This window comes from Carica papaya, chromosome 4 (assembly GCF_054855325.1).
Source record: "Carica papaya isolate Zhongbai chromosome 4, ASM5485532v1, whole genome shotgun sequence".
NCBI classification, from domain to species: domain Eukaryota; kingdom Viridiplantae; phylum Streptophyta; class Magnoliopsida; order Brassicales; family Caricaceae; genus Carica; species Carica papaya.
Genome location: NC_142312.1, coordinates 28,030 through 54,664, shown reverse-complemented (window position 1 = coordinate 54,664; position 26,635 = coordinate 28,030). Strand labels below are relative to the sequence as shown.

Below are 26,635 nucleotides of genomic sequence, written 5' to 3'. Positions count from 1 at the left end.
TGAGGGTATGAAAGAGTAAAAAAAAAAAAAACAAGTATGCAGATAGAGCCTTATGTGTGATTTTTATGAGTGTCAATGACAATGTTCTGCGAGAGATTGCTGAAAAAATTTCAGCTTCAATTGCGTGGAAGAAACTGGAAGACTTGTACTATGTAAAATCGTTGACAAACTGTCCTTATCTGAAGAAAAAATTGTACAATTTCAGAATGAGTAAAAGTTTGTCCATCAAACAGCACATTGATGAGTTTAATTCTTTAATTATTGACCTAAATAATATAGATATTAAGATTGAAAAAGAAGATTAGACATTGATTGTTTTGTGTTCATTATCATCTTCTTATGATACTTTTTTTATACTCTACTGTATGAAAAACTAGTATTTCACTAGATGATGTTAGCATCACACTAAAATCGAAAGAGTTACAAAAGAATTTTACTGAGTATAGAATAGAATGAGAAAGTTTGGTAAGTAGAGGAAGGACACAAAGAAGGGGTAAATTAAAATCTAAAGGTAAAAAGGAAAACTGTTTTGAGTGTGGGGAGAATGATCACTTTAGGAGATATTATCTTATGTTGAAGAGAGGAAAAGAGCAGAAGAACTCTACTAAAATAGTCGACATGAATAATTATGATGATAGTGATAACAATAGTGTTGGGATAGTGTTGGGATAGTTCTATTTGTGAATTCATATCATAGAAAGAACTCATGAATTCTTGATTCTAATGTTGCATTCCACATGTGTTATAAGCATTAGTTTGCTACTTACAAGTAGATGAGTGGTACCGTGTATATGTGAGATGATAATTTATTTTCTGTAGCTGAGATTGGTAATATCAAATTAAAAATATTTGATGGTATCATTAGGACTATTAAATGTTGACATCTTCCTTAGATGAAGAATAATTTGATATCTCTTTCTACATTGGTGACTCAGGGTTACAAATATCATGTAGGGAATTGTACTCTTAAAGTGTGTAAAGGCTCTGAGGTACTCATGAAAAACAGTTTAGAATCTAAACTGTATGTTCTAAAGGGAAATATAGTTTCAGAGGAAGCTGCTGTAGCATTAAAGAACAGTAATTAGAATCAGTTGTGACATCTATGTTTGGGTCATATGAGTGATAAAAGATTATATGTTTTAAGCAGACAGTTTGTTGAATGGGTATAAAGGAGTTTAGGGTTTTTGTGAACACTGTGTTTTTATCAAACAGATCAAAATGAAATTCAATAAAAAGGTAGTGCACAAGACTATAAATAAGTTGGATTTTGTTTATTCTGATGTATGAGGTCCATACAGAGTGGTGCCAGATACTTTATGACATTGATTAATGATTACTCTAGAAAGGTATGAGTGTATTTTCTAAAATCAAAGAAAGAGACATTTTTAACATTTTTTATATGGAAGATCATGATTGATAAGCAAACAGAGAGGAAGATCAAGTGTCATAAGACTGACAATGAGTTAGAATTTTGCAATAATGAGTTGATAACTTCTGCAGTACGGAAGGTATAGTGAGACACCGCACTTGTGTTGGGACATCATAACAGAATGGTATTACAGAACACATGAATAGAACACTTTATGATATGGCACGAAGCATGTTGTCTCATTCAGGTATGAGACATGAATTTTAGGCTGAAGCTGTGAATACTGATAGTTTTGTGGTTAATAGATCTTCATCCACAACTATTGAAAGTAAGACTCATTTTGAGATATAATCTGGGTCACATGTTGATTACTCTCAGTTGAGAGTATTTAGTTGTCCTGCTTATGCTCATGTTAGAGATGGTAAGCTTGAGTCGAGGGCAAAAAAGTGCATATTTTTTATGTCTGCATTTGGAGTGAAAGGTTATATGGTTGTGGGGTAGTGATCTCAAGTCTTCAGGGTTGATTATCAGCAGATGTGTGACATTTAATGAGTCTGCTTCATTAGATAGTCAAAAAGAGAAGACAATAGTAGAATTAGATCATGGTGTTAGAGAACAAGCAAAATTAGGAGTTCAATCCGATGGTCCAAAGAATAAAGTGCATGATCTTAATCAAAAAGTTGATAGTGCACCTGATCAACAATAACCATATAGTATTACAACAGATAAAGGAGAAAAGACAGATCAAACGACCAAAGAGGTATAAGAATCCGGTTGTATATAACTTGTCAATTATGGGAAGCACCAACAGTGGCAAGAAAATCTGCGCAAGGGCTCCGCTATCTCAGAGGGAGGAAAGAAAAAAGGTTCCAATTGATTTACAAGAACTAAGTAGTTCAAATGCTAATAAGACGATTTGTGTTGTGTATGAAGAACTTGATGACAAATGTCATTATGTTCAGGGATCAGATAGTAAGTTTAGGTGCGACCTAAACTTTGCTGGTGTATGTGATACTCAATAGCGCCGCAGTGGGGGCATGTTGGCAGGATGGTGCGACAAAATAGTTAACCGCTTTGATGATAGAGAAAATTTAAGTCAATGAGAAGATTTATTGATGTCTTGAATTTTGTTGATATTTATCTATATTTTAGAGATAATTTATTTGAATTTTCTTTATATTTATCTTGAGAAATATTTTATGTATATCCTATAAAGTTCTTATTTATAGAAAACTCTGCTAGTTTCTTTATAAATAGGTTTGCTAATCTATTGATGATGTACTCTCATATTATATAATTGAATTCTTTCTTGCTGATCTTGTCCGTGAATGTAAGCATACTGTCAAATCATGTAAAATACTTATATTCTTTTATTTATGCTTTTACTTGAGTGTGATTGTGCATATTTTAAGAATTAATTTTTTCCAACAAACATATATTACTAGGATATTTATGCTAAATTTGATTCATTTTTATTCAATTAATGGCTAATTTATAATTAAATATGTTATCAAAATTAATATATTATAGTTAAAATTTGGGAGTTAAGAATTTTGTGAAAATTTGGCAGTTAATTCGAGGGAAACGCCAGGAGTAACATCTAATTACGAGAACACCCTTCTAAATTGAACTATTCCCGGGTTTCGACTTCAGACGGAGGTCACCGAGCTATGTCCTCCAACAGGGCCTGATAGAAACGGCAACGTTTTTCTGTTCCGCGTCGAGTGAGATCCAATTTTCATTTGAACGATCTCACCTCTCGGCCTCCATCTCCTAGACGGATTTCTTACAATTCAAAAACGCAACAAATTATTTTCAGTAATGGTAGATTTAATTCCTAGTAGATCTCCTGTTGCCACATCCCGTCTTCTCTCTCGTTGACAATAAGAAAAGGTACAACCATTATCTCAATTTCTGGTCAAGTAAATGTGCTGAAATTTATTTGATTTCATAGCTGAATTGAATCGGGAATTCCTGTATATTTAACATTTTTTCTTTGCTTATAAACATGAGATTTTTGTTTAGTTTGGATCTTAGGGTGTTGGCATGTGTTTGCAGTCAACATTTTCCTAATACCAGTGAAAATGGAGTTGTTGCTAGATTTCGCATAACTTCGATGGGATGTGAACTCTAATTTTGTTGTATAAAAATACGGTTATTAGTGAGCTGTTGTTTACTTTTGTTAGTTAGCTATTTAGTAAAATAATGTGCAAAACTTAGGTATATATGAATATACAATGATTCTTGTAAATGTAAAATTCAAAAGTTCTGGAAAATTGAATTTCTTTTTCTTTTTTTAAACATATTTTTCCCCTTATAATAAGCAATTTTGTTCTCTGTTGTTAGAAATGCTGGTTGGTCATTTGGTTATTTAAATCCTATAACCAGCTCGGACTATCTGGGCGTATATATGCTGTGGTACTAATGTAGCTTTTATGCTGGTACATAATTGTTTGCTTTGATTTATTGGTAAAAATATCTTCCCTAGTTTTTTAGTTTTGATTATAAAATCCATCAAAATGAGCTTTCTGCCAGTGTGATTGTCAGGTATTACTGCCTCTTGTCTACACTTTATTTCAGCGAGCAAAAGAATATCCATGGAGGAAAGTGAAATTAATGGAATGCCAGGGAATCAGGCCGAAGATCTTTTTAAGCTTGAGAAGCAGTCATATGACATTGACCGCATAAAGAATGGAACTTGGGCCAAAGAAAATGGACTAAATGACAGCATTCCATATTCAGAAGGGAGTCATGATCAGCTATTACAAATGGTGGTTGAACTGAAACTTCAGAATGAGGTGTTGAAATCTCAGTTTAATGGATTGAAAAATCTTCAAGCAGAACATACTAGGGCTCTCCCAAAAAGTGAGGTAGGTGGGGAGGAAAGAGGTGACTCTGTGGAGGTGAAAGATCTCCTTGAAAAGGTAGAATCTTTGAGTAGGGAGCTTCAGGAAGAAAAACAAACACGAACTGCAGCAGAGGAGGCTCTGAAGCATCTTCGAGAGGCACACTCGGAGGCAGATGCTAAAGTCCAGGAACTATCTACCAAACTTGCTGAAGGTTTGATGCCCAACTATTTAATAGTGAAATGTTACTTTCTTTTGATATGCAATGGAGGATTTACTTTATGCTAATAATGATGCTTCCTCCTCAAATAAAACTTAATTTGGCAATCATGGCTGGCATTGGAGGTTTGAGGACTTTTAGTGTTGTCACTTCCCTAAAAGAAGGACCATCACTTAGTTTACCTTTTTTGAGAATATAACTTTGTCTTGACCACAGTTTATTTCCTCCGAACATATGCAGTTCATCAGGAAGTATTTACTCTCTCTCATCTGAATATGATGATGTTCTTCATGTAGCTCAACAGAAATTGGATCAAGAGATAAAAGAGCGTGAAGATAAGTATGCTGATCTTGACTCAAAATTTAGCAGGCTTCACAAACGAGCAAGACAGCGCATTCAAGACATTCAAAAGGTGAATTCTACCTCTAGTTTTTCCCCTTATTTGCACTTCATAGCTATTTTAAATTACCCATGGAATATCTTGTTCCATTTTGAGGTAAATTACCATAATGAACTTGTCTGGAGAATGTTGACGTTTATGTTGGTTTTCTGGTTTTTAACTTAATGGCTAGATTGGAATATTCTCATTTGTGATTGGGTCCCTATGGACATTTTTGGAAGAGCCTTAATTAGTTGAATGAAAGTAATAAACCACCATGTTTCTGTTGCTGAACATTAAAAATGAACATATAAAAGCATGTTATCTATATTATGTTTAAAATCGTATATGAATATAGTTTAATTATTTTTTGGAGACTTTCATTCTAGGAAAAAGATGATCTTGAGGCCCGATTTCATGAAGTGAACGAAGCAGCTGAACGAGCATCATCTCAACAGTCCACTCTGCAGCAAGAGCTGGAGCGCACAAGGCAGCAAGCAAATGAAGCATTGAAAGCAATGGATGCAGAGAGGCAGCAACTAAGAAGCACAAACAATAAGTAAAACCTCAAACGTGTGATTGATAATGGTTCTTTAAGTGGACATCTTACTGATTTTGTCTCAATCCTGCTCTAGAACTTGGGTTGAGGCTTTCACTGCTATGATTTCCATGTCCTAATCATGCTCTGATAAAGCTGTTTCAATATTCTCTTCTAGAATGTGATCTTTTCTATTATATACATTTTTTTTTTGAAAAAAAATATTTGCTTTGGCATTTTAGTCATACCATTTTCATACAGACTCCGGGACAACATTGAAGATCTGCGTCGCTCACTGCAACCTAAAGAACATGCTCTCGAGGCATTACAGCAGTCACTTTTGGAGAAGGAACAGGTATTAGATAGTTATGCTCATTCAGATGCTAATTTGCTGTAGCATTATTAGTTTTTTTATAATTACAGGACTTGAATAAGGCTATTCATTCAAAGTTAAGCTGTTGGATTACGTTAACCCTGTATGTCATCTTGCTTGTATGTGTTTATTCATGCACGTATTTTTTCCTACATTTTTACTTTTTTAAAAAACTCAAATCCATCTTACAACCACAAACAACTCTAACATACAGTTGAAAATGTTTATATTCCTGTAAATGATGAAAGTTGTATTGCTGTGGCATCTTTTCTTGATAGTTTCCTACTGGATTCACTTTATGTTTCTCCAAATTTATGCACCTACTTTTTCAAATTGTTTTTCAAATCCATCTTACAATCACAAACAACTCTGACATACAGTAGAAACATATTCCCGTAAACGATGAAAGTTGAATTGCTGTGGCATCTTTTCTTGATATTTACCTACTGGATTCATTTTATGTTTGTCTAAATTTATTCTTCCAATTGTTATTGTTACTAGTTGGACCAGAATCATGTTGTAATTTTTGGTTCACTTCATAACATATCATATAGATTTACTATGTACATCATGTGCCTGTGAAGAATATCTAATTTGTTGCCATCATGTTGTGGTGTTCACATTTCAGGTTTTGGAAGACATGCGAGGTTTATTGCAAGCAGCAGATGAAAGGAAGCAAGCTGCAGTTGCTGAGCTATCTGCTAAACATCAAAAGGTAATCCAGCACTAACATGCAGTGATTTGGTTCTTAAAGAATTGATCTTCCTCCCACCCCATACCTCCTTTTTTCTTTATTTTCTATCTCATCTTGCAAGATTGATGATTTACCTATTTCTTTGATTTCTGTTTCCTTTACTAGAAACTAGAGAGTTTGGAAGCACAACTTGCTGATGCTTTATCTGATAGAAATAAAGCAACTGAAACCATATCTATGTTGCAGGTGAGATATACTAGTATTATTAGTTATATGAACAAAAGTGAAGCAGCATTTTACACATTACATGTGTTGTTCTATCTGCTTCATTAAAATTTTAACACCAAACTTACTTTCCACGGTATCTGACTTTTAAGTTGGCAATGGGAATCAATAGGTAAAGAATCAGGAGCAATTACAGATCTAAAAATTGATTATCAATGCTTTTATTTCAGGAAAAAATTCCTTTAGAAAATTGCTCCTACTGGCATGTTTTAGTGATGTATATATTTTCTAGCTTGATTTCAATCATTCTTGCCCAAATGGGTTAGAGTAACTTGTGAAATATATTTACCAGACGATAGTTGTAGAGAAAGAGTCCAAGATTTCAGAGATGGATGCAGCTTCAAGTGGTGAAGCCGCACGACTAAGAGCTGCTGTGGAAACTGTTAAAGGAGAGCTTGTTCAACGAAAAGAGGAGCATGTAAGACCAATAAATTTAGAATGAGTAGAATCTTTGTTTTGTCTTTTCTTAAATGTCATTAAGGGTCGTCATGGGTATCATTCTGTTTCCTAGATTTTTGCTGGGTGGAACACAAGATCAACTGCTGTGTTTAGGTGACATGCGGCTTTTATGTTAGCTCATATGTTTATGATGCTTCTTAACTTCTTGAAAAACTGCATTATTGTCAATTTAAATTTACTCAAATCTCAGCGTATGATTTTTACTGAGACCATTAAAAGAAACCTGTGGCTCTATTGAAATAAGCAAGAACTTTGATATATTGGTAGCCCTATGTTGTTAGAAATAGTCTTAATTTTCTTTAAATGCATTATTTTTTCTTTTCAAGAAAAAATAAGTACCTTAATAATCATGTCTCCTGAAGCATTGAAAAACATGATATCTTGTATATATATATATATATGTTTGGTTTGTATATCTGACTATCTTGTGATGAATTCAGGAGAAGGAAAAGAAGAGCTGGGAAGCTTCCTTACAGGCAATGAAAGCAAAACTGGACATTTCTGAGAGTAACTGCATTCATGCTGAAATTGAAGTAGCTAAAATGCGAAGTACATGAAGCTCTTATAGATTCTTGGTTAAATAACGTTTGTTTGCAGGAAATGTATATTCATGTTTCCTTACATACAGGTCAGCTGGAATCAGATGTATCTATACAAAACCAGATATTAAGTGCAAAAGATGCTGAGTTAAGAGCTGCCAGAGAGGAGGTAAACCTTTTTTCCTTTTTTCCGTTACATAATTTCTGGGTCTATGTGAGAGAGACAGAACTTCTAATCTTATCTTTTAGGCTGTGGAAGTTGTTTAATTTTTTTTTTCCCGATCCTCTCTTCGATGCATTGAGGTTAAAATTCATATCTGGAAGATAAAAACATGTAAGATATGGGAAAATGATATTTAAAATGAATGTTGTGAGCAGTGCATGTCCTGCTTAAAGGAATTTGAGCTTTCTTATATTTTTAAATTATATTTGTTTCTTTGCTTGGAAACTGGCATGAGTTTTGTACATCGGTGGTCATGTCCTACCTATTATCTGTGAGGAAGAACTCTCAATGGACAGACCTATTAGAAATTCCTTCATCGCAACAATCTGGGAGACTGGGACTAGGTCGACTTTGTTTCTGCAAGTCAGTTATTTGTTTTGAGCATTGATAGGTAGGGAATTTTACAAGCCAGAGTAAATACTGTCTTTGTTGCTTATCTGAATGGTCTATGCTGAGATCAGTGGTTAGTACATTTGCAGGAGTTCGCTTACAACACGATACGACTGACTTGTCTCATCTCCTTTAAAAAAAATAACTAACTTTTTTTTTCACATTCTATTTTTCAGTTTCTTCTAGGAAATTCCTGTATTTCCTTTTTGTTCTTGGTATTTTTTTGTTCAATAGTTTGATCAGTTTTAATAGTTAGTGAAACTCGTAATAACAAGGCACTTACACACACTTGGCAGCTTGGACATTTACATAAAACGTTCCGGGATTCTATTTTGTCATCAACCCAATCACCACTCATGTTTTTTTTTTTCTAATAAATGAATAGATTTCTTTACTTGTATGACTTAAATGTCTCATTTTCTCAAAAAAAAAAAAGATTAGATTGATGGTAAAGAAAAAAATTCTTGATTCAGTTCTCCATCTTAATGGCAGAAAAAAACGATTGATTGAATTTTGTTGAGTCTAATTCATAATGATTATTTATCAAATAATGACTCTGATTATCAAATGACTGAACAACTGGAAACAATTTTGTTATGGTACTTAGTTGACATTCATAAATTTTATCTAATGAATTATTTGTTCAATACATCATGTTCAGTTGAAAAATGAATATTCCTTATTGTCAGACAATCACTTATTCACAAAACTTTTTATGTGGCTAATAGTTTTTATTTCTCTGTCTCATGGAAAACCTTTTCGCTCCGAAAATGTTTGAACATTAGTGGCTCTTCTATGCCCAGAACCTTAATGTCCAAATGTACTATGTGACATGCCCTCACATTTTCTCCTCCTAATTTGTAATCTGCAGATCAGTCGCCTTGAAACGGAATTCTCTTCCTATAAGGTTCGTGCTCATACACTTCTCCAGAAGAAGGATGCAGAGCTGGCTGCAGCTAAAGATTCTGAACAGATCAAAGCGCTTGAGGAAGCTCTGAAAGTACATGCTTTATTTGGCTCAATATCTCATAGACAAATCAATATTTTGAGACATTTTAGACAAACGCTTTAACGTTGCCAATGATCTTCCTCTGGTCTTATAGGAGGCTGAAAGAGAAGTAATGTTGGCATCTGCAGAAAGGGAAAGTGCCCGCCAAGATCTCCAGGATGCTTTGGCTAATCAGAGTAAAGAACTAGCAGAAAGGTAGCATGTTAATTTATTTTTTTCTGTGAAGGTAGCAATATAAATTAACTTTTGTCCCGTTGGAGGTGGAAAAAGATTCTTTAGTCATTTGCATAATGTATTATGCGGTTGCTATTGAAAATACAGGAGTGTCCGTCAAAATTGTGTTACTCTGGCCTTTCTGGTATAAGATTTTATAAAGCTTATAACAAATTGAGACACTTCTTTCATTCCTCATTCATTTCAGAGATACAGCCCTCAGTGATGCAAAACAGCAGATTAAGAGTTTTGAGATGAGGCTGGACTCTGCTAATGCTCGCCACCAATTGGAGAAGCAAGCATGGGAAATAGACCTCCAAAATTTGGAAGAGACTTGGCGCCGTATGATATCTATGCTTGGGCAAATAATGATTGTTTGCTAGTTTCACTTTTTCTCCTTTGTCTTCTGGAAATGCACAATGCATTTTTATGTTGCTTTGAGCAAAAGTTTATACTCGGGGCTTCTAATCTACAGGCAGATGTGAGAACTTGAGTGCTCAAAATGAAGCATCATCTGGGGAAGATCTGCAAAAAGAACTACAAGAGCTCAAACTGCGGTACAAGCGTCTTAAGGTATCTTGCAATTTTTTCTTTGAGGTTCTATATATATATATATATATATATTAATGCTAAAGCAAATATTATTAGATAGAGAAGAAATATGTACACACGTGTAGCAAGAAATTCTCCTGAGCCAACAGAAGGAAGGAAAAAGAAAAGCCACATAAAAATCAACAGAAAGCCACAACCCAGTCCTTTAACAATAGATCCTGATAGATGCATAAATTTGACTTTACTCTTTTGTTAATATGTTTCTTACTTGTAGGAAGAGCATGATTCTTTCCGTGATCTTGCTGACCGAATGGTTGAGGAAAAGGATAGAGAAGTGTCTAAACTTTTAGATGATAACAAGAATCTTCAGCATTCTTTGGATTCAAGAACCCCAGTATGTGCTTCTCCAATTTAAATATGATAGCCTTTGTCTTCATAATTAACGTGCATTTGAAATGATCTTCTGTTTTCTGTCACAATCTCAGGCTGACAACAATGAAATTCATACTTCAGGTATTTAAAAGTTTTTCTGCTCACTTGCTGTATATATTTAGTTAGATGTATTAGCTAAAATTCTGTGATATTCAAACAAATGAATGCATGCTTATTTGGATTCTAATGGTTCCTTCTATCAAACTGGTATTGTCAGTCTCAACAAAGCAGGATGCTTCAAACTTGAGTACCTCTGCAGCAGAACAACAGATTCTGGTATAACTACAACTGCTTATAATAGTCTTTTATCACTCACCATTCAGCTCATTAAGTAAATCACTAGGATTCTGAAATTTCCACTTTTTAGCATATTGTATGGCCTACTTCTGGAAGCTCCGTCTTAGGCTCTTACCCTATGCTTGGTTACTTATCCATGAGAGTTTTGTGTTCTTTTCTTTTCCCCATATAAAATGAAATGAACTACATAGGCTCAACCATTTTATATACAACTACTGTCAAATTTGTTTGTTTTGGGATGTATTATTTTTTCACCAGTTGCATTCAATTGATACTATTGTTTGGAAGAATTTTCAAAAAGGTTTTTTGGCTTAAAGTTTGACTTCCAATTCTAGCTTTTGGCGAGGCAACAAGCTCAGAGAGAGGAAGAGTTAGCACAATCTCAGCGCCATATCTTAGCACTTCAAGTATGTCTTGCCCAGCCTAGATTCTGATAATAATTTTTACACATTTAACTTTCTCAAAGTCAAGTTAATTCAGGAGGAAATCGAGGAGCTTGAACGTGAAAACCGTCTCCACAGTCAACAGGTACGGAGAAGAATCGACCTTTGAAGATCCTGATTATCAGTTTGGAATTCTTTTGTTGAAGGGATGATGTTTACTTCCATTAAATTCATTCCAATTTCTACACAAAAGAGAGTATTCTAAAACTATATTATAAAATTAAGAGCTTGTTTAAAAACTGGAAGTGGTTTAGATTTAGACTTCCTCGAGTATGGCTGAAAGAACATATATTTGTTGTCTATTTCCTCATAAGCAAGTTAGTGAGGGGATAAAGCAAGAGCTTTCTTTAAAAGTTTTATGGTGTCAATTTCCTTCCCATATTCATTTCTTTTGGTTGTATAAATGCATCCTATACATAGGAAGCCATGCTGAAGAATGAGCTACGTGAGATGGAGAGGAAACAGAAGAGGGAAGGGGTTGATATGACTTATCTAAAAAATGTCATCTTAAAGCTACTGGAAACAGGTACCTGGGTCAATCATTTTGGAAATTTATAATAGTTGAAGCCCCCTTTCCTCCTCTTTTAGCATATAGTATTCATATATGTTTGGTGTTTGATACTCTGTTTGTTTATAATTCTGAAACCTCTTCTCTTGCCAGGTGAAGTAGAAGCTTTACTACCTGTAATAGGAATGCTGCTTCAGTTTAGCCCACAAGAGGTGAAATTTTGTGTTTGATCCATCATCTTCTGTTTTAAAAAATAATAATAAGAAGCAGCAAGGGTACTACTACCATGACCTTTGGAGGAATGGTGCCTCCAAATTTTCGGCCTTAACATTAGACTATAAAATAACCTTAGCCATTCAAAATATAAATAATGATCTATTTTTAATTAATCCTAATTATTCTCTTCGGAATCACCATGCATTGGAGGCATAGTTGCATTTCAGTTTTTTAGGCAAAACAAGAGGAGTCCATAAATTGATGGCAATTACTTAAATCACTTTAGATAAATTAGCTTCTTTAGGATAGGAAGAGGAAGAAACTTGAAGATGCCCTATATGTCAATTTGTTCTTGGATTTTGTACTGAAAATGATTCTTGTACTTGAAAGAACATCTTGAAGGCAGCTGGCGCAACCAAGTGATTACTGGAACCCAGTTTCAATTTTTTATGAAACTAGATATGAATACAGTGAGTTGGGGTTGTATCATGATTTGGACTTGTTATGCTTTGATTGGATTTGCTACAATTTCCATTAAATAAAAGCTTTTTTTTAATGAAGAGATAAAGGTAAACATCTTAGATATTGCATATATGGTTTCAATGTTACAAAATCACGTCTAAAATACAAATACAATGTCAGCTGCCATCTCTGGATGCTCAACTGTGCTAATTTGTGCTGCATTTTTATATACAAATTCAGATTCAAAAGTGTCAACAAGCGTACCGCTCCTCTGCAGAGGTTCCAAGCTCAGCAAGTGATGCTTCAGGATCAGCTCGGTCTCTTTTCTCAAGATTTTCTTTTTCTTAGAGTTGTGAAGGAAACCTCGATCACTTATTTTCTTGGATGAGAGTACACAGCCATTGCTGTCCTGCTGCAGTGTGATTGAAGAGTTTGCAAATTACAAGCTTGTATTCGTTTTGTATCACTAGAAGTATTGTTTTATAAATTTGTTTACACATTGTAAAGAACAATGTAATACCCACAGTACAATAAATACAGCCAATTTGAGAAGGAAGTAAACTTTCTGCAGTGTGATTGAAGAGTTTGCAAATTACAAGCTTGTATTCGTTTTGTATCACTAGAAGTATTGTTTTATAAATTTGTTTACACACTGTAAAGAACAATGTAATACCCACAGTACAATAAATACAGCCAATTTGAGAAGGAAGTAAACTTTCTGCAGTGTGATTGAAGAGTTTGCAAATTACAAGCTTGTATTCTTTTTGTATCACTAGAAGTATTGTTTTATAAATTTGTTTACACATTGTAAAGAACAATGTAATACCCACAGTACAATTTGAGAAGGAAGTAAACTTTCTGCCCTGCGGAGAAGTCTAATGAAGAATTTTATTCAAATTTTGTTCAAATTTTATCTCTTACTGAAAAAAAGAAATAAAGCACCTGCAGTACAAATTGACTTTAGCTAAAAATATCATTTTTAATTTCATAAGTTTAATTTTATAAAAAACATTAAAAAAATTATAAAGACACTAAGGAATAAAATAGCAGGAAAATGTTTTTAACTTGCAGTATTTTTTACCAAAATAAAAGAATATTTGTTTCAACATAATTGAGTTTGAAGTCTAAATTATGTTCAATCAGAACATATACAAAGGGCCAACCACGGCTATGTGAAAAATACAGAAATTGGCAACAGTAGTTGCTATATTTATTTATTATGATTATCTGGTAAAATCAAAGAAATTGTGCAGTTTCTTATGGTTTGGCTTTGCTTCTTATGGTTTGGTCTCTAAAAGAAACTGTGCAGGTTCACATTTTGCTGTATACCCAAACTTGGATGTGCAATATTTTCTGTATACTCCAGTGAGTTTTCCTGTCCCTGATTTTAGATGGAAACTCACCATCAACCTTGAGCATTCTCTGCAACCAAAATCAAAATCAATCAATGATTTAGTTTAGTAATCACTCAATCAGTCTCTACCCTTTTATTCCCATGTATCGATTAATTTTGATGAAACTCACAGGAGCTGATCTTCTGAGTAGAGACTGTGACATTCGCATGTCCTATTCCACTGCCCGAACCCATTAATACTGCACTGAGCTGTGTAGATAGCTGCTGCTGCTAACAATGATGGTGGGAACTTGAGCATCTCATACTCTATAAGTGCCACCTCCATCAAGAAGAAGGACAACATCTCTACCTGTTAAAATTTACTACATGAGCGGATGAAAACAACTCAATTCATTATTTATACGTTTTGGGAATCTGGCTAGACTTACCTTTTTATTGGATTGAGCAGCCTTGAGAAATCTCTTTATGAAAACATATGGTGTCGGATATGACATGTTGAATTGCAATGTGTTAAGCATCAATTTCTCCTGCAAATATCAAGAACTTTGACCATTTGGCATAAAAAGAGAAGAATTCACACAGATGAGACATAAAAAAGGTGAATTTTACCATAGCAAGAACTTCATTTCTGGTGTAGGCTTTGTCTGATATAAGAACCAAATCCTCAACAATGGGAACTGAAACCTCTTCATACTTGCAGGCTAAGAGCATTGCAACCAAACCAACCAACTGAAGCTTCTTTCTTACAACTGCTTTCTCGGATAAGAATCTGTCTATGAGATTTACTGTAAGAAACAGTGTCTCCTTCATCAGGTCAAACTTGTCATGCACCTGTTCATTTCCACAGAACCCACTTTATGGTTAAGAGATCTGTAACGAGAAGTTCTTATCATGATTGATCTTAAGGATCTTCTGAACCGCAACCAATTATTGCAATTCAACTTTTTTGCATACCTCAATGAGCCAGTCAATTAGTATAGCCCTCATTCTCTCGTTGATATCCATCTGCTGTGCCATATAGTTGGGTGAAACACAGCTATAACTCTGCACAACAGTTATGTTGCTCAAAATGAGGTTAAAGGTTGAGGATAGACATTTGCAAGCAAATAGCAATTCTTGAATATTAGACTAGTATGATAAAATATTACAACGACGAACAAGATAAATATTATATTTATTCGATCAAGACCACTAATAGTATTTTGTCCATACTTAATTTTTTTTTGAAGTTAAATTTTTATTAAACATTACCTGTTTGTATTGGTATGCATATTATTATTTATGTAAAAAAATTTAAAAATAAAAACTTAAGCTAAACAATTACTTTGAACACTGTCTAATTCATCAGTTTAATTATTAGTGCCTAAGATGGTATATCTCGACTAATCTAATCGTTTTAAGCTTGTATGGCTAATTCTGGCTTATACTTAATGATCAAAAGATATAAGCGTTAAAGGTACCAAATAACCAAATCTAACATACCTCCATTTTTCTATAATAGTCGTATATTTCATCCACATACTCAACAACCGCCAATGGATTCTTTGCATCACAGCTATCAATATCCATAATGTGATCTTCTGCAATTACATCTTCCATTTCAACCTCCTCCTGTCCAAATTTGGAGATAATTACACATGGGTTTTGCCTATATAGAAGCAATTCAGGAGAATTCATAAAGGATTTTAAGTACCATAGGATCGTATTCATCTGTTTCTTCTAAAGCCATTGGTATTGGATGATCAAACCCTGGTATCATCTCTTGCTCTTCCACATTTTTGCTTGGAATGATTTGTTTCAACTTCCTTCTCTCCTGTTAAAATTACGCGTAATTATATAAATCAAGAAAAATATTTTCCATATTACTATCATTATTACCTTAATGGGAAAAGAAAATACAAAGAGAAGAGAAAGAACTGGTAGCCTACCTCCTCTGGGCATGGTGGTTTTTGTTCGCGAGAGCTAGATATTTGGGAGGCCAACCTCCTAACATCAACAAAAAACACAACATAATTAATGAACAAAATGGAATGAATAAATTATATCATGAATATCCAGGATCTTAATCTCCCCCTGCCGGATTAAGTGAAGGGTCTATTTTAAGAAACGTGAGATCCAACATTCAAATCTGAAAAACCTCTTCTTTTTAACAATATAGTTTCAGCCACTCTCATTTCCTAAAATTCCAAATAAAGTAAAGCAAATGATCAACTCTAACTAACCTGGTAATTGGCCGATGCGCTGGATTAGCCAAGTTTTTTTCACAGAAGTCATCTCTTCTGTGAAAGAAAATTTTTTAAAAAAATTAGTTTCAAGAATAGCAAGAAGATCAACAAAAAGTGAGCCTCTACGGGAGATCTAATAACAGCCATGAATGGAAATATTTACTCTGACAAGCCTCTCTTGTTAACAACACAAGGATATGCTTGTGGACCAACTAAGTTCTGATTAATAACCCGCAATGCTCTCCTGGGTTGCCTAATCTCCTGTCCGAATTTCCTGACACCCGTCTCTTCTAAACCTTCTTTTGTTCAAAACACAAAACAAGAAACCAAGAAAGAAAAGAAAAACCCACGTCAGATCCGAAGTGTTCAATCCTGAAACCGCACATAGCTCAAGCAAAACTAAGTTTAATCAATTTGATTTTACCTTGATTAGTAGTGGGTTTCATGATATTAGGATTGTTCTCATCAGAAATCACCATGGCTGTTGATTAAATCAAAGAACTGAAAATGACCCACTACTCCTGAACAGAGGAAAATTCTAAGGGAAGAGCATTCAGAAAACGTTAATTTATCAGAATCTAACGCTGAAGATTACAGGAAGAGAGAGAAGCGGCGAGGGGTATTTGTCATGCGAGAAAGTGTTGCGAGGGGGCATGTAATATTTGGAAACCAACGGCTAGTGAAATGTGACCGTTAGATCATGAAGGAGGAGATGACTTTGTTTCCCTGTTTGTCCTAACAACGGTCACTTTAGTTGGCATGTGGCGTTCCGTATCTGATTTCAAAATTAATTATTTATTAATTTTTCTATTTGGAGAGCTATGATTGGCTGAATTCCGCTCTCGCCCACCTTTCCCTTCAGACCTATTAGTCAATAAATCAATTGGGATTCTGGCTATATCACCCCTCTAAGGCAACGTATCAGGTTATCTTGCAAAATAATTATTTCACCTGGTTAGAAGTTTTTTTCTTTTCATTTTTAATTCTTCAATATCTTTTTATTTTTTATGTTTTAACTTTTTTTTTTTTATAATTATCCTGTTTAAAGTTAGAGAAAGAAAAAAGAGCAATCCATAATAGTGAAGTAATGAGTTAAATGTTACGAATGCATGTGGGCATATGCATAAAAAATTTAAGAAATAATAAAGTAAAAATTTGACCTAAGAACTATAATTTAATTTAACATTTTATTTATTGGTATCAAAATAATATATCTTCTAATTAAGTCGATTTTAAGTTTTTATAACCAATTTTAACAAATACTTAATGAACAAAAAGTCATAAGTATATTAATGCCGTTATTAGATTAGTTTAATAAATACTATAATGATCAATAAGATATACAATATACTTCTATGATTGAAAAATCATAAGTGTATTATATGTCTATATTAGTATGTGCATCATATATTAAAAAAATTAAAATAATATATGAATTAAAAATTTGGATAAAAAATTATTTTGAGTAATCGATAATCTAATTTAATAATTTAATTATTAGTAGCCAAAATGGTTATCTTGATCACTCTAATCAATTTAAGTTTGTGTGACCATAGTTAATACTTAATGATAAAAAGAAATAGAAGCATATTAATACCGCTACTGGATAGGTATAATAACTACTATAATAAGATATGTAATATTTTTAGGAATATCTAAAAAGATTTTTTTTAATATTACGTGTTTATTTCAATATATATGATCATATATGTAAAAATAAATAAAAAAGTACACAAATAAACGGTAATATATTTTAACAGTTTTATCATTCGTACTAAAGATAGTATATCCTAACAATTTCTATCGATTTAAGCATGTATGAACAATTTTGATTGATATTTAATGATAAAAAAAATTATAAGCATATTTGTACCAATATTAGATTAGTATAACAAATACTATAATAAACAATAAGATATATAATATGTATTTTATCTTTTAAAAATTAAGATATTATGTGTTTGCATTAGTATATACGTGAATATATATATATATAACTTCAAAATTATACGAAATAAAAATTTGGATTAAATTCACCTTAAATAATTGGCAGGCTAATTTAATAATTTAATTATTAATAACCAAGATTATCCTGACTAATCTGATTGATTTAAGCTTGCATGACCAGTTTTAGTTGATACTTAATGATAAAAAAAAGTATAAACGTATAATATTATTATTATATCAATATAAAAGATATTGAATTATTATTATTAGGTATATAATATTAAGACTGTTATTATATTTTTTTCATGCTTGATCGTAATATAAAAGTTAATTGGGATATTGGAAAGGTAAGAAGAAATAAAATCTTGTCGATTGGGAAATAATATGTAAAAGAGAAAGAAGATAAGAGTCTGAGTGTTCGAATAAGAAGTTTATTAACAAAATCCTCAATTAGGATGGAGCATTCTTACATGGAAAAAAAAATCTATAAATTTTGGTAAATTAAGGGAACAAATATGAGAAAAGTTTTGTTTACAGTAAAAAACTACTTTGATTATAAGAGTGGAATGAATTCTTTATTCAAATAGAATGAATTCAAATATACGTGGAGGAGGTAAACTTAGATAGTTACAGATGTCTTTGTTGAACAAGTACATTAGAATTTGAGGGACATTTGTTAGAGGATAACACTAAGCATTTGAATCTAAAATGCACATAGAATGGTTATTGTATTTTTTCCATGCTTGATCATAATATAAAAGTTAATTGGGATATTGGAAAGGTAAGAAGAAATAAAATCTCATCGATTGGGAAATAATATGTAAAAGAGGAAGAAGATAAGGGTTTGAGTATTCGAATCAAAAGTTTATTAACAAGATCCTCAATTAGGATGGAGTATTCTTACATGAAAAAAAAATTTGTAAGTTTCAGTAAATTAAGGGAACAAGTATAAGAAAAGTTTTGTTTACAGTAAGAAACTCCTTTGATTATAAAAGTATGACGAAAATTGGAGAGATAGTAGAAAAAATCTTTTATTAAAAAATAAGTTATGATAATAAGATATTTTCAAGGCATAACAAATGTTGGAGAATTATTTCTTTATTTAAATGGAATGAATTCAAATATACTTGGAGGAGGTGAACTTAGATGGTTGCAGATGTTTTTGTTGAACAAGTACACTAGAATTTAAGGGACCTTTGTTGGAGGATAACACTAAGCATTTTGAATCTAAAATGCCCATAGAATAGTCATGAGAAATGAGAAAGCTCCTTATTGGGTTTGCTCAACAATAGAGAATTTTTTTTAATAATTTGCATGTAATCATTTCATGAATCAAATTACATAAGGGAGATTTCGAAATGAATTTTAAAAATTTAAGGATCAAACAAGATTTTTTTGTACATTAAAAATTTAAGACATTGATAATGGAAACTAGTAATTAAGTAATAACATAAGACCTGTTTTATAAGTAAAAGTGGTTAAACAATTATTATGTTTAATTTAATTAGTAGATAAACTTTAAGAATAAAAATACCTAGAATGTAGAATACTATTACCTCTATATTTCTCTCTCTCTATTTATTTTCTTATACAATTTCTCATATAATGGTACCATAACATATTTTATGCGCAATAGTAATAGTCTTTAAAAAATACAAGATTGCAAGAATAAACAGATAATTTTTTTAAACAACTAGGAGAAAAATTAAAAACATGACGAGTGAAATATACTAAATATTCTTGAGTTTAAGTAAAGATTATAAGGGCAATAACCATTATGAGAATGAAAAATGTGGATAAGTCTTTAAAAAACACAATTAGCAAGAAGAGTGTGGGTCAAGCATAAACACAAATTTAAACACCAATTTGGATATCCTTGGCTGCATAATCTAATGTAGAATTCCAAAAAAAAATTGAATGAAAAAATCTTTAAAAGTATTTTGATATTTGAAGAAAAGTGTAGAAAATAAAAAATATAAGTTTTTTCAATATATCAAAAAAACGAGGCGTTGGAGTGGTGGAAGATGCGTTTTGAAAAGCAGGTTGATTAAGGAGTGGTCTAGATGAAAAAAATATTTAGATATTTTTTATTAGAATTTGCATGATACTAATGATAAGTTTAGAGGTATAAAAGTTATAATTGGAAAGTAGTTTAAATATATTGTCTGAGGTTTGAGTAGTATATGATGATTTTGTAGTTTGGTTATTGTATGTTGTGTTAATAGGTCTTTAACGTTGGAGTTTAGGGATAATAATAGATTTTTTTTTTTCATTTTTTAACACTATAAATTATGTCATACTTGTAGATATAATGTAGCGCCCGGACCGAGAAGGAGGAAAAAAAAAAAAAAAAAAGGGCCACGTCGGCAGCCACGTCAGCAGGCCCGGTCAGTAGTCCCGGCCAACCGGGGCCTGCCACGTGGCAAGACCACGTCGCTCCGAAAAGGAGCCACGTTGGCGATCCGCGTGGGTGCGATCGGACGGCCCAGATCAATCGCGCGATCGGACGGCCCAGATGCAATCGCACGGACGGCCCAGATTCAATCAAAAACGAACGGCCCAGATTAAAATAAAGTGAACGGCTGAGATCAAAAGGCAAGGGGTTATAAATAGAACCCCCACACCAGACCACAAACCCTAGCCGCCTGCCGCTCGCCGGAGAAGACAAACCAGAAGCCGGCCGCCGCCACCCGCCGCCGCGCCGGGGAAATTTCCGATCGCCGATCGAGGTAAATTTCATACTCCCGACTCGTTTTTCCACGCTGATTCCTCTTGTGTCCAAATCGGAGCCAAAATCCCGGCCAAACGGCCGGAATACGCGGCTAAAGACCAGCGGCGCCGCCGCGCCCCCTCTCGGTTTTTGCCTCCGATGAGGCCCTTCCCGGCCTCCATTTGATGCAATTTTTATATCACCGTGATCACCATTCTTTTCTCTACAGGTTGACCCAAGCCGAATCACCAAAACACGAACCTCGCCGGAGAGCCGCCGCACCCGAGAGCGCCACCGCCGATAAGCTCCGTTTTTCCGTGATTTTTTGGCCCCCCGAGGGCCCTAGGGTTGTTTTCTCACAGAGACCGATGCGAGTGTGGCCGAATTCGGCCGGAAACGGCCGAAAACAGCCAACCCGAGGCGACTCGCCGCCGCCGTGCCGGAGTTGCGATTTGGGCCGAAAGGGGCCCTGGGCCTAATTTGGGATTTTTTGGAACACGTGCAGGTACCAGTAGTGCGTTTCAGTTCCCCGAGAAAAATTCAGGGAAAATTAGGGACAGCCTGCAAGCGCACTGCAAAGCCGTGTTCGGACCCCGAAACGAGTAAGGACCCCTCACCCTATTTCCTATCACGGTATTAAAGTTCAAAATGATAAAACGGTATTTCTTGAATTAACGAATGTGTGAAATTGCTTAAGGTGGCTAATGGAGCCCGAGTCTAGTGTGATTGGTGATTTACTATTATTTGGCTTGTTTACAGCTTTAAATGCAAAATGAGGTTTGATGTGTTCATTTTACAGATTTGTGTGCATATACTACGTTTTTATTAATTATGGGTTGAATGACTAAAAAATTGATACTGTATGTTGTCTGTTTGGCATGAATTACGATTTGCTTGTTTAAATGTAAATTGATGATGCTGACTGAGGAAAAGGAAAATAAAAGATTGTGTAGACTGATAATTGTATTATGGGGTCAGCCTGACTAGATATCCTGGGAGATGGTGGACGGACCGGGTCCGTAGGGAACCCTACCGGGATTGTGGTCTCACATGCCGGACGGGGTATGGAGATCTTATGGTTTTGGCGCCCATACCAGACGGGGTATGGGGACGGCCCGTTTCACCCTCATACCGGACGGGGTATTGAGGTTTATGGTTTTGGTGCCCATACCGGACGGGGTATGGGGACGGCCCGTTTCACCCTCATACCGGACGGGGTATTGAGGTTTATCGTTTTGGCGCCCATACCGGACGGGGTATGGGGACAGTCCGTTTCACCCTCATACCGGACGGGGTATTGAGGTCTATGGTTTTGGCGCCCATACCGGACGGGGTATGGGGACGGCCCTGGAAACTGATTATGAATGTTAAAGGTTAACGGGTAGCGGGACCCTTATGGACCCCCATGGATACTAGTAGGCTGGTAAATGAGAAAAGGATATGTTGTATAATGATTGAATTACAAAAGGCGTGATAAGTGCTATGTTTTACAGCTTATATTATTCCATGATTGTGATAATGTTATTGTTTTCTTATATTGTTTCATGAATTCCACCGAAGTAAGTGGATGGTAAAGGGTTTTATTACTGATAAATGAGTTTATTGTAAATCATGCTCCATTGGTCTTTTGTGTTTTTCTACCCACCTTTACCTCCGTGACGGTGAGATATCGTGATGTTCTTACTGGGCTAGTGTAGCTCACTCCTTATTTAACCATTTCAGATCAGGAATACATGGTTCCCGAGCCCGTTCCGCAGGAGGACGACGAAGGGGATGCTTAGAGATTCTGTAGTCATACTCATAGTTTTATTTTCGAGTTTCTCTTTTAGTTAGTTAATCTTTTATATTTTAAGTACGTTTTTGGTTTTCGTGTAAGGGATGTTAACTGAAATTTTGATCTCGCTTCCGCATTTTATGTGTTTAAATACTCATTTCATTTTCACATTTCCGGGGTCGTTACATATAATAATATTTTAGAAAGAATCTAGAAATTCTTCCTTTTTCTATATTTATCTATATTTTTTCTTTTCTTTTATATAATTCCACAATCTTTTAAAAATTTTTATTATCTTTTGAAATTTTTGTAATAACCCGAATTTTCATGCAAAAACTTGATCATACGCATAACATAAGATAATAAAATAATTTATAAAAATACTTCGACAGCAAATTTTAAAATAATAAAAATGTATATGTTGCATACTTAATTCAAAATATCTAATATTTATTAAATATGTTTAAATCTTGAAATAAACATTTACTACAAAAAAATAATTAACGTTAAATATTATTCAAATGAAAATAAAATAAAACGATTTCTTAGCGAATCTATCTCTGTTCATAAGTTGAATTCTGATTATCATGGTATGAAAAAAGATAAATAATAAATAGCATGAGCTCAATATACTAAATAAGTGTGTAAGTACCAATAAATAATAAAGTAATATATTCAAATTGGTAGAAAATATAAAATTACCGATGGATAGGGTTTAAAAATATTTTTCTTTTTAATTCTAAAAACACATACTATTTACATATTAACTTATTTACCAGACTTTTTAAATCAGTTTATTTAGTAAACATTCATAATTCATTATTTTAATATCATAACTCAAACATAAACAGTTCAATAAATATTAGGATTTAGTATTCAGTAGCATAATTTAAGTAATAAATAGTTCAATAAATATTAATTTATTATTTCAGTGTCATAAACGTTACACATAATTTCTTATTCATTCATATCGGTTTATATCATATTAAAATAGTTTCATTACGTGATATCATTTCTGCCAGTATCAATGAAAGTAGTAAGGATCTCGCTACGTCTGGTTAAAGCTGTATCTATAGATATAATTCACCACAGTAACACTTTAGAAGACTACACGCACACCCACCCCTTGGTAATTCCAGTTAAATGAATTTTTTTAATTTTTTAATATTTTTTTTCTTTATGTTAAGTCACTGATAAATTTTTTAAATTTTTTATTTAATTGTTCTCATACATACGACACAAACTATACATATTCACTAAAACTAACGCATGTTATGCATCTTTAATATCTTAACAGTTCATACCATGATAACCAGTACTTGTAAGAATTTAGTTACTAGATAAAATATAACAATTAATCAGTAATTTTATTAATAAATATAAGAACACAAAAATCAATAATAAAATTTTATCATAATCTTACACTAATTTGTAAATCAATAATAATTTTTTTTTTTGAATTTTTCTATAATCTTTTAAAATATTCTGATATAATTAAAAATATATATATTAATTTAACAATTTTGAATTCTAGATTTAAAAAGACTTCCTGCTATGATCGAATTACTAAGCTAATAAATTTAAAGCAAATTGTAGTAGCCCCGGAAATTTAAAATGGAATTTATATTAAAAATATCAAATGCGGAAGCGAAGTCAAAATTTGAATAACATCCCTTATACTAAAACCAAAAACGTACTCACAAAATATAAAAGATTAAACTACCTAAAGAAGAAACTTGAAAGTAAAAACTACGAATGTGACTATGGAGTCTTTAGGCGTTCCCTTCGTCGTCCTCCTGCGGAACCGGCTCGGGAACGATGTCCTCTTGATCTGAAATGATTAAATAAGGAATGAGCTACACTAGCCCAGTAAGGACATCACGATATCTCACCGTCACGGAGGTAAAGGTGGGTAGAAAACACAAAAAGATCAATGGAGCATAATTTACAACAAATCCTTTTATTAATAATAAAACGTTTACCATTCACTTACCTCGGTGAAATTCATAAAACAATATACGAAAGCAATAACATCATCATCATCATGAAAACATATATATGAACTGTATAACATAATACCTATCAAACTTTTCGTAATTCAATCGTTACACAACATATTTTCCTAATTCACCAGTCCACTAATATCCATGGGGATCCATAGAGGTCCCGCTACCCGTTAATCCTTAACACTTGAAATCTATTCCAGGGCCGTCCCCATACCCCGTCCGGTATGGGTGCCAAACCATAGACCTCATTACCCCGTCCGATATGAGAGTGAAACGGGCCGTCCCCATACCCCGTCCGGTATGGGCGCCAAAACATAGACCTCATTACCCCGTCCGGTATGAGGGTGAAACGGGTCGTCCCCATACCCCGTCCGGTATGGGCGCCAAAACACATAAGATCTCCATACCCCGTCCGGTATGGGGGTGAAACGGGCCGTCCCCATACCCCGTCCGGTATGAGCGCCAAAACACATAAGATCTCCATACCCCGTCCGGTATGGGAGACCACAATCCCGGTAGGGTTCCCTACGGATCCGGTTCGTCCACCATCTCCCAGAATATCTAGTCAGGCTGAACACATTATACAATTTCTATTTACATAATCTTTCATTCTCCTTTTCCCTCAGTCAGCATTATCAATCACATACAAACAAGCAAAACGATAATTTATGCCAAACAGACAACATACAGCATCAATATCCCGGTCATTCAATCCAAAATCAATAAAACAGTAAAATATGCACACGAAACTATAAAATGAAAACATCGAACCTCATGTTGCATTTAAAACTGTAAAACGGGCCAAATAACAGTTAACCGACAAAAACACTAGACTCGGGCTCCATTAGCAACCTTAAGCAATTTCACACATTCGTTGATTCATGAAATACCATTTTATCATTTATTGAACTTTAAAATCGTGATAGGAAATAGGGTGAGGGGTCCTTACACGTTTCGGGGTCCGAACACGGCTTCACAGTGCGCCTACAGGCTGCCCTAATTTTCCCTGAATTTTTCTCGGGGAACTGAAATGCACTACTGGTACCTGCACGTGTTCCAAAAAATTCCAAATTAGGCCCAGGGCCCCTTTCGGCCAATATCGCAACTCCGGCACGGCGGCTCCGCCGTGCTCCGACGACGGCGGTTTGCCTCGGGTTGGCCGTTTTCGGCCGTTTCCGGCCGAATTCGGACACACTCGCATTGGTTCCTGCGATAAAACAACCCTACGGCCCTCGGGGGGCCGAAAATTTACGGAAAACCGAAGCTTACCGGCGGCGGTGCTCTCGGGTGCGGCGGCTCTCCGGTGAAGTTCGTGTTTTGGTGATTCGGCTCCGATCAACCTGTAGAGAAAAGAATGGTGATCACGGTGATATAAAAATTGCATTAAACGGAGGCCGGGAAGGGCCTCATCGGAGGCAAAAACCGAGAAGGGGCCCGGCGGCGCCGCTGGCTTTCGGCCGTGTTTTCTGGCCGTTTGGTCGGGATTTTGGCTCCGATTTGGCCACTGGAGAAATCAGCGTGGAAAAACGAGTCGCGAGTATGAAATTTACCTCGATCGGCGGTCGGAAATCCCTCCGGTGCGGCGGCGGGTGGCGGCGGCCGGCTTCTAGTTCGTCTTCTCCGGCGAGGGCAGGCGGCTAGGGTTTGGGGTCTGGTGTGGGGGTCTTATTTATACCCTTTTGCCTTTTGATCTCAGCCATCCATTTTGATTTAATCTGCGCCGTCCGTTTTTGATTAAATCTGGGTCGTCCGTGCAATTAAATCAGGGCCGTCCGTGAGCGCGATTGATCTGGGCCGTCCGATCATGTGCACGCGGATCACCAACGTGGCCCGTCCCCGGTCGACGTGATTTTGCCACGTGACAGGTCCTGGTTGGCAAGGCCTGCTGACTGGGTCTGCTGACGTGGCTGCTGACGTGGCACGCGCATTTTGTTTTGTTTTGTTTTTTTTTCTTCAATTTCCCCGGGTGCTACACAAATTGGTTCTTTATAAGATTATTTTGATTATTTTTGGGTTGAGTGACGTTTAAAGTTAGAATTACATCCTGTATGTACCTTAGCCTGATCATAAGAAAAATGTGTTAACACACTCTTACAATTAATCTTACTCTTATTATTCTTCTCAACAAAGACAATCCTTTTATTAAAAAAACAATCTAACGACAAACCATCA

The 26,635-nt window shown here is 34.7% G+C and overlaps 2 protein-coding genes across 6 annotated transcripts; one reads left to right on the top strand and one right to left on the bottom strand.

Moving 5' to 3' along the window:
* The first annotated feature begins 3,017 nt into the window (after positions 1 to 3,017).
* ATGRIP (Golgi-localized GRIP domain-containing protein) lies at positions 3,018 to 13,152 on the top strand. 3 transcript variants are annotated; one of them, XM_088217043.1, is made up of 22 exons: positions 3,018 to 3,262; positions 3,950 to 4,429; positions 4,732 to 4,847; positions 5,204 to 5,373; positions 5,614 to 5,707; positions 6,354 to 6,440; positions 6,585 to 6,665; positions 6,997 to 7,122; positions 7,604 to 7,712; positions 7,792 to 7,871; positions 9,187 to 9,315; positions 9,419 to 9,519; positions 9,746 to 9,879; positions 10,013 to 10,110; positions 10,364 to 10,483; positions 10,575 to 10,602; positions 10,739 to 10,797; positions 11,154 to 11,225; positions 11,299 to 11,346; positions 11,682 to 11,787; positions 11,923 to 11,981; positions 12,688 to 13,152. In XM_088217043.1, exons 2-22 carry the CDS (start codon positions 3,967 to 3,969, stop codon positions 12,793 to 12,795), a joined length of 2,388 nt encoding a protein of 795 aa, XP_088073169.1. In that variant the 5' UTR covers positions 3,018 to 3,262; positions 3,950 to 3,966; the 3' UTR covers positions 12,796 to 13,152. The 3 variants fall into 3 exon arrangements, with proteins under 3 accessions (XP_088073169.1, XP_088073168.1, XP_088073167.1); XM_088217042.1 differs by having other exon boundaries at positions 3,917 to 4,429; XM_088217041.1 differs by having other exon boundaries at positions 3,905 to 4,429.
* A 350-nt stretch (positions 13,153 to 13,502) lies between these two features.
* Positions 13,503 to 16,671, bottom strand: LOC110814412 (G2/mitotic-specific cyclin-2-like). 3 transcript variants are annotated; one of them, XM_022041877.2, is made up of 11 exons: positions 16,451 to 16,671; positions 16,190 to 16,325; positions 16,024 to 16,080; positions 15,730 to 15,787; positions 15,495 to 15,614; positions 15,284 to 15,412; positions 14,756 to 14,845; positions 14,411 to 14,632; positions 14,230 to 14,328; positions 13,972 to 14,150; positions 13,503 to 13,869 (listed from the first exon to the last, which is right to left on the bottom strand). In XM_022041877.2, the coding sequence occupies exons 1-11, from the start codon at positions 16,503 to 16,505 to the stop codon at positions 13,725 to 13,727; spliced, it is 1,290 nt and encodes a 429-aa protein (XP_021897569.2). In that variant the 5' UTR covers positions 16,506 to 16,671; the 3' UTR covers positions 13,503 to 13,724. The 3 variants fall into 3 exon arrangements, with proteins under 3 accessions (XP_021897569.2, XP_021897570.2, XP_088073171.1); XM_022041878.2 differs by having other exon boundaries at positions 16,190 to 16,322; XM_088217045.1 differs by lacking the exon at positions 13,503 to 13,869 and having other exon boundaries at positions 13,968 to 14,150.
* Between the last annotated feature and the right edge of the window lie 9,964 nt (positions 16,672 to 26,635).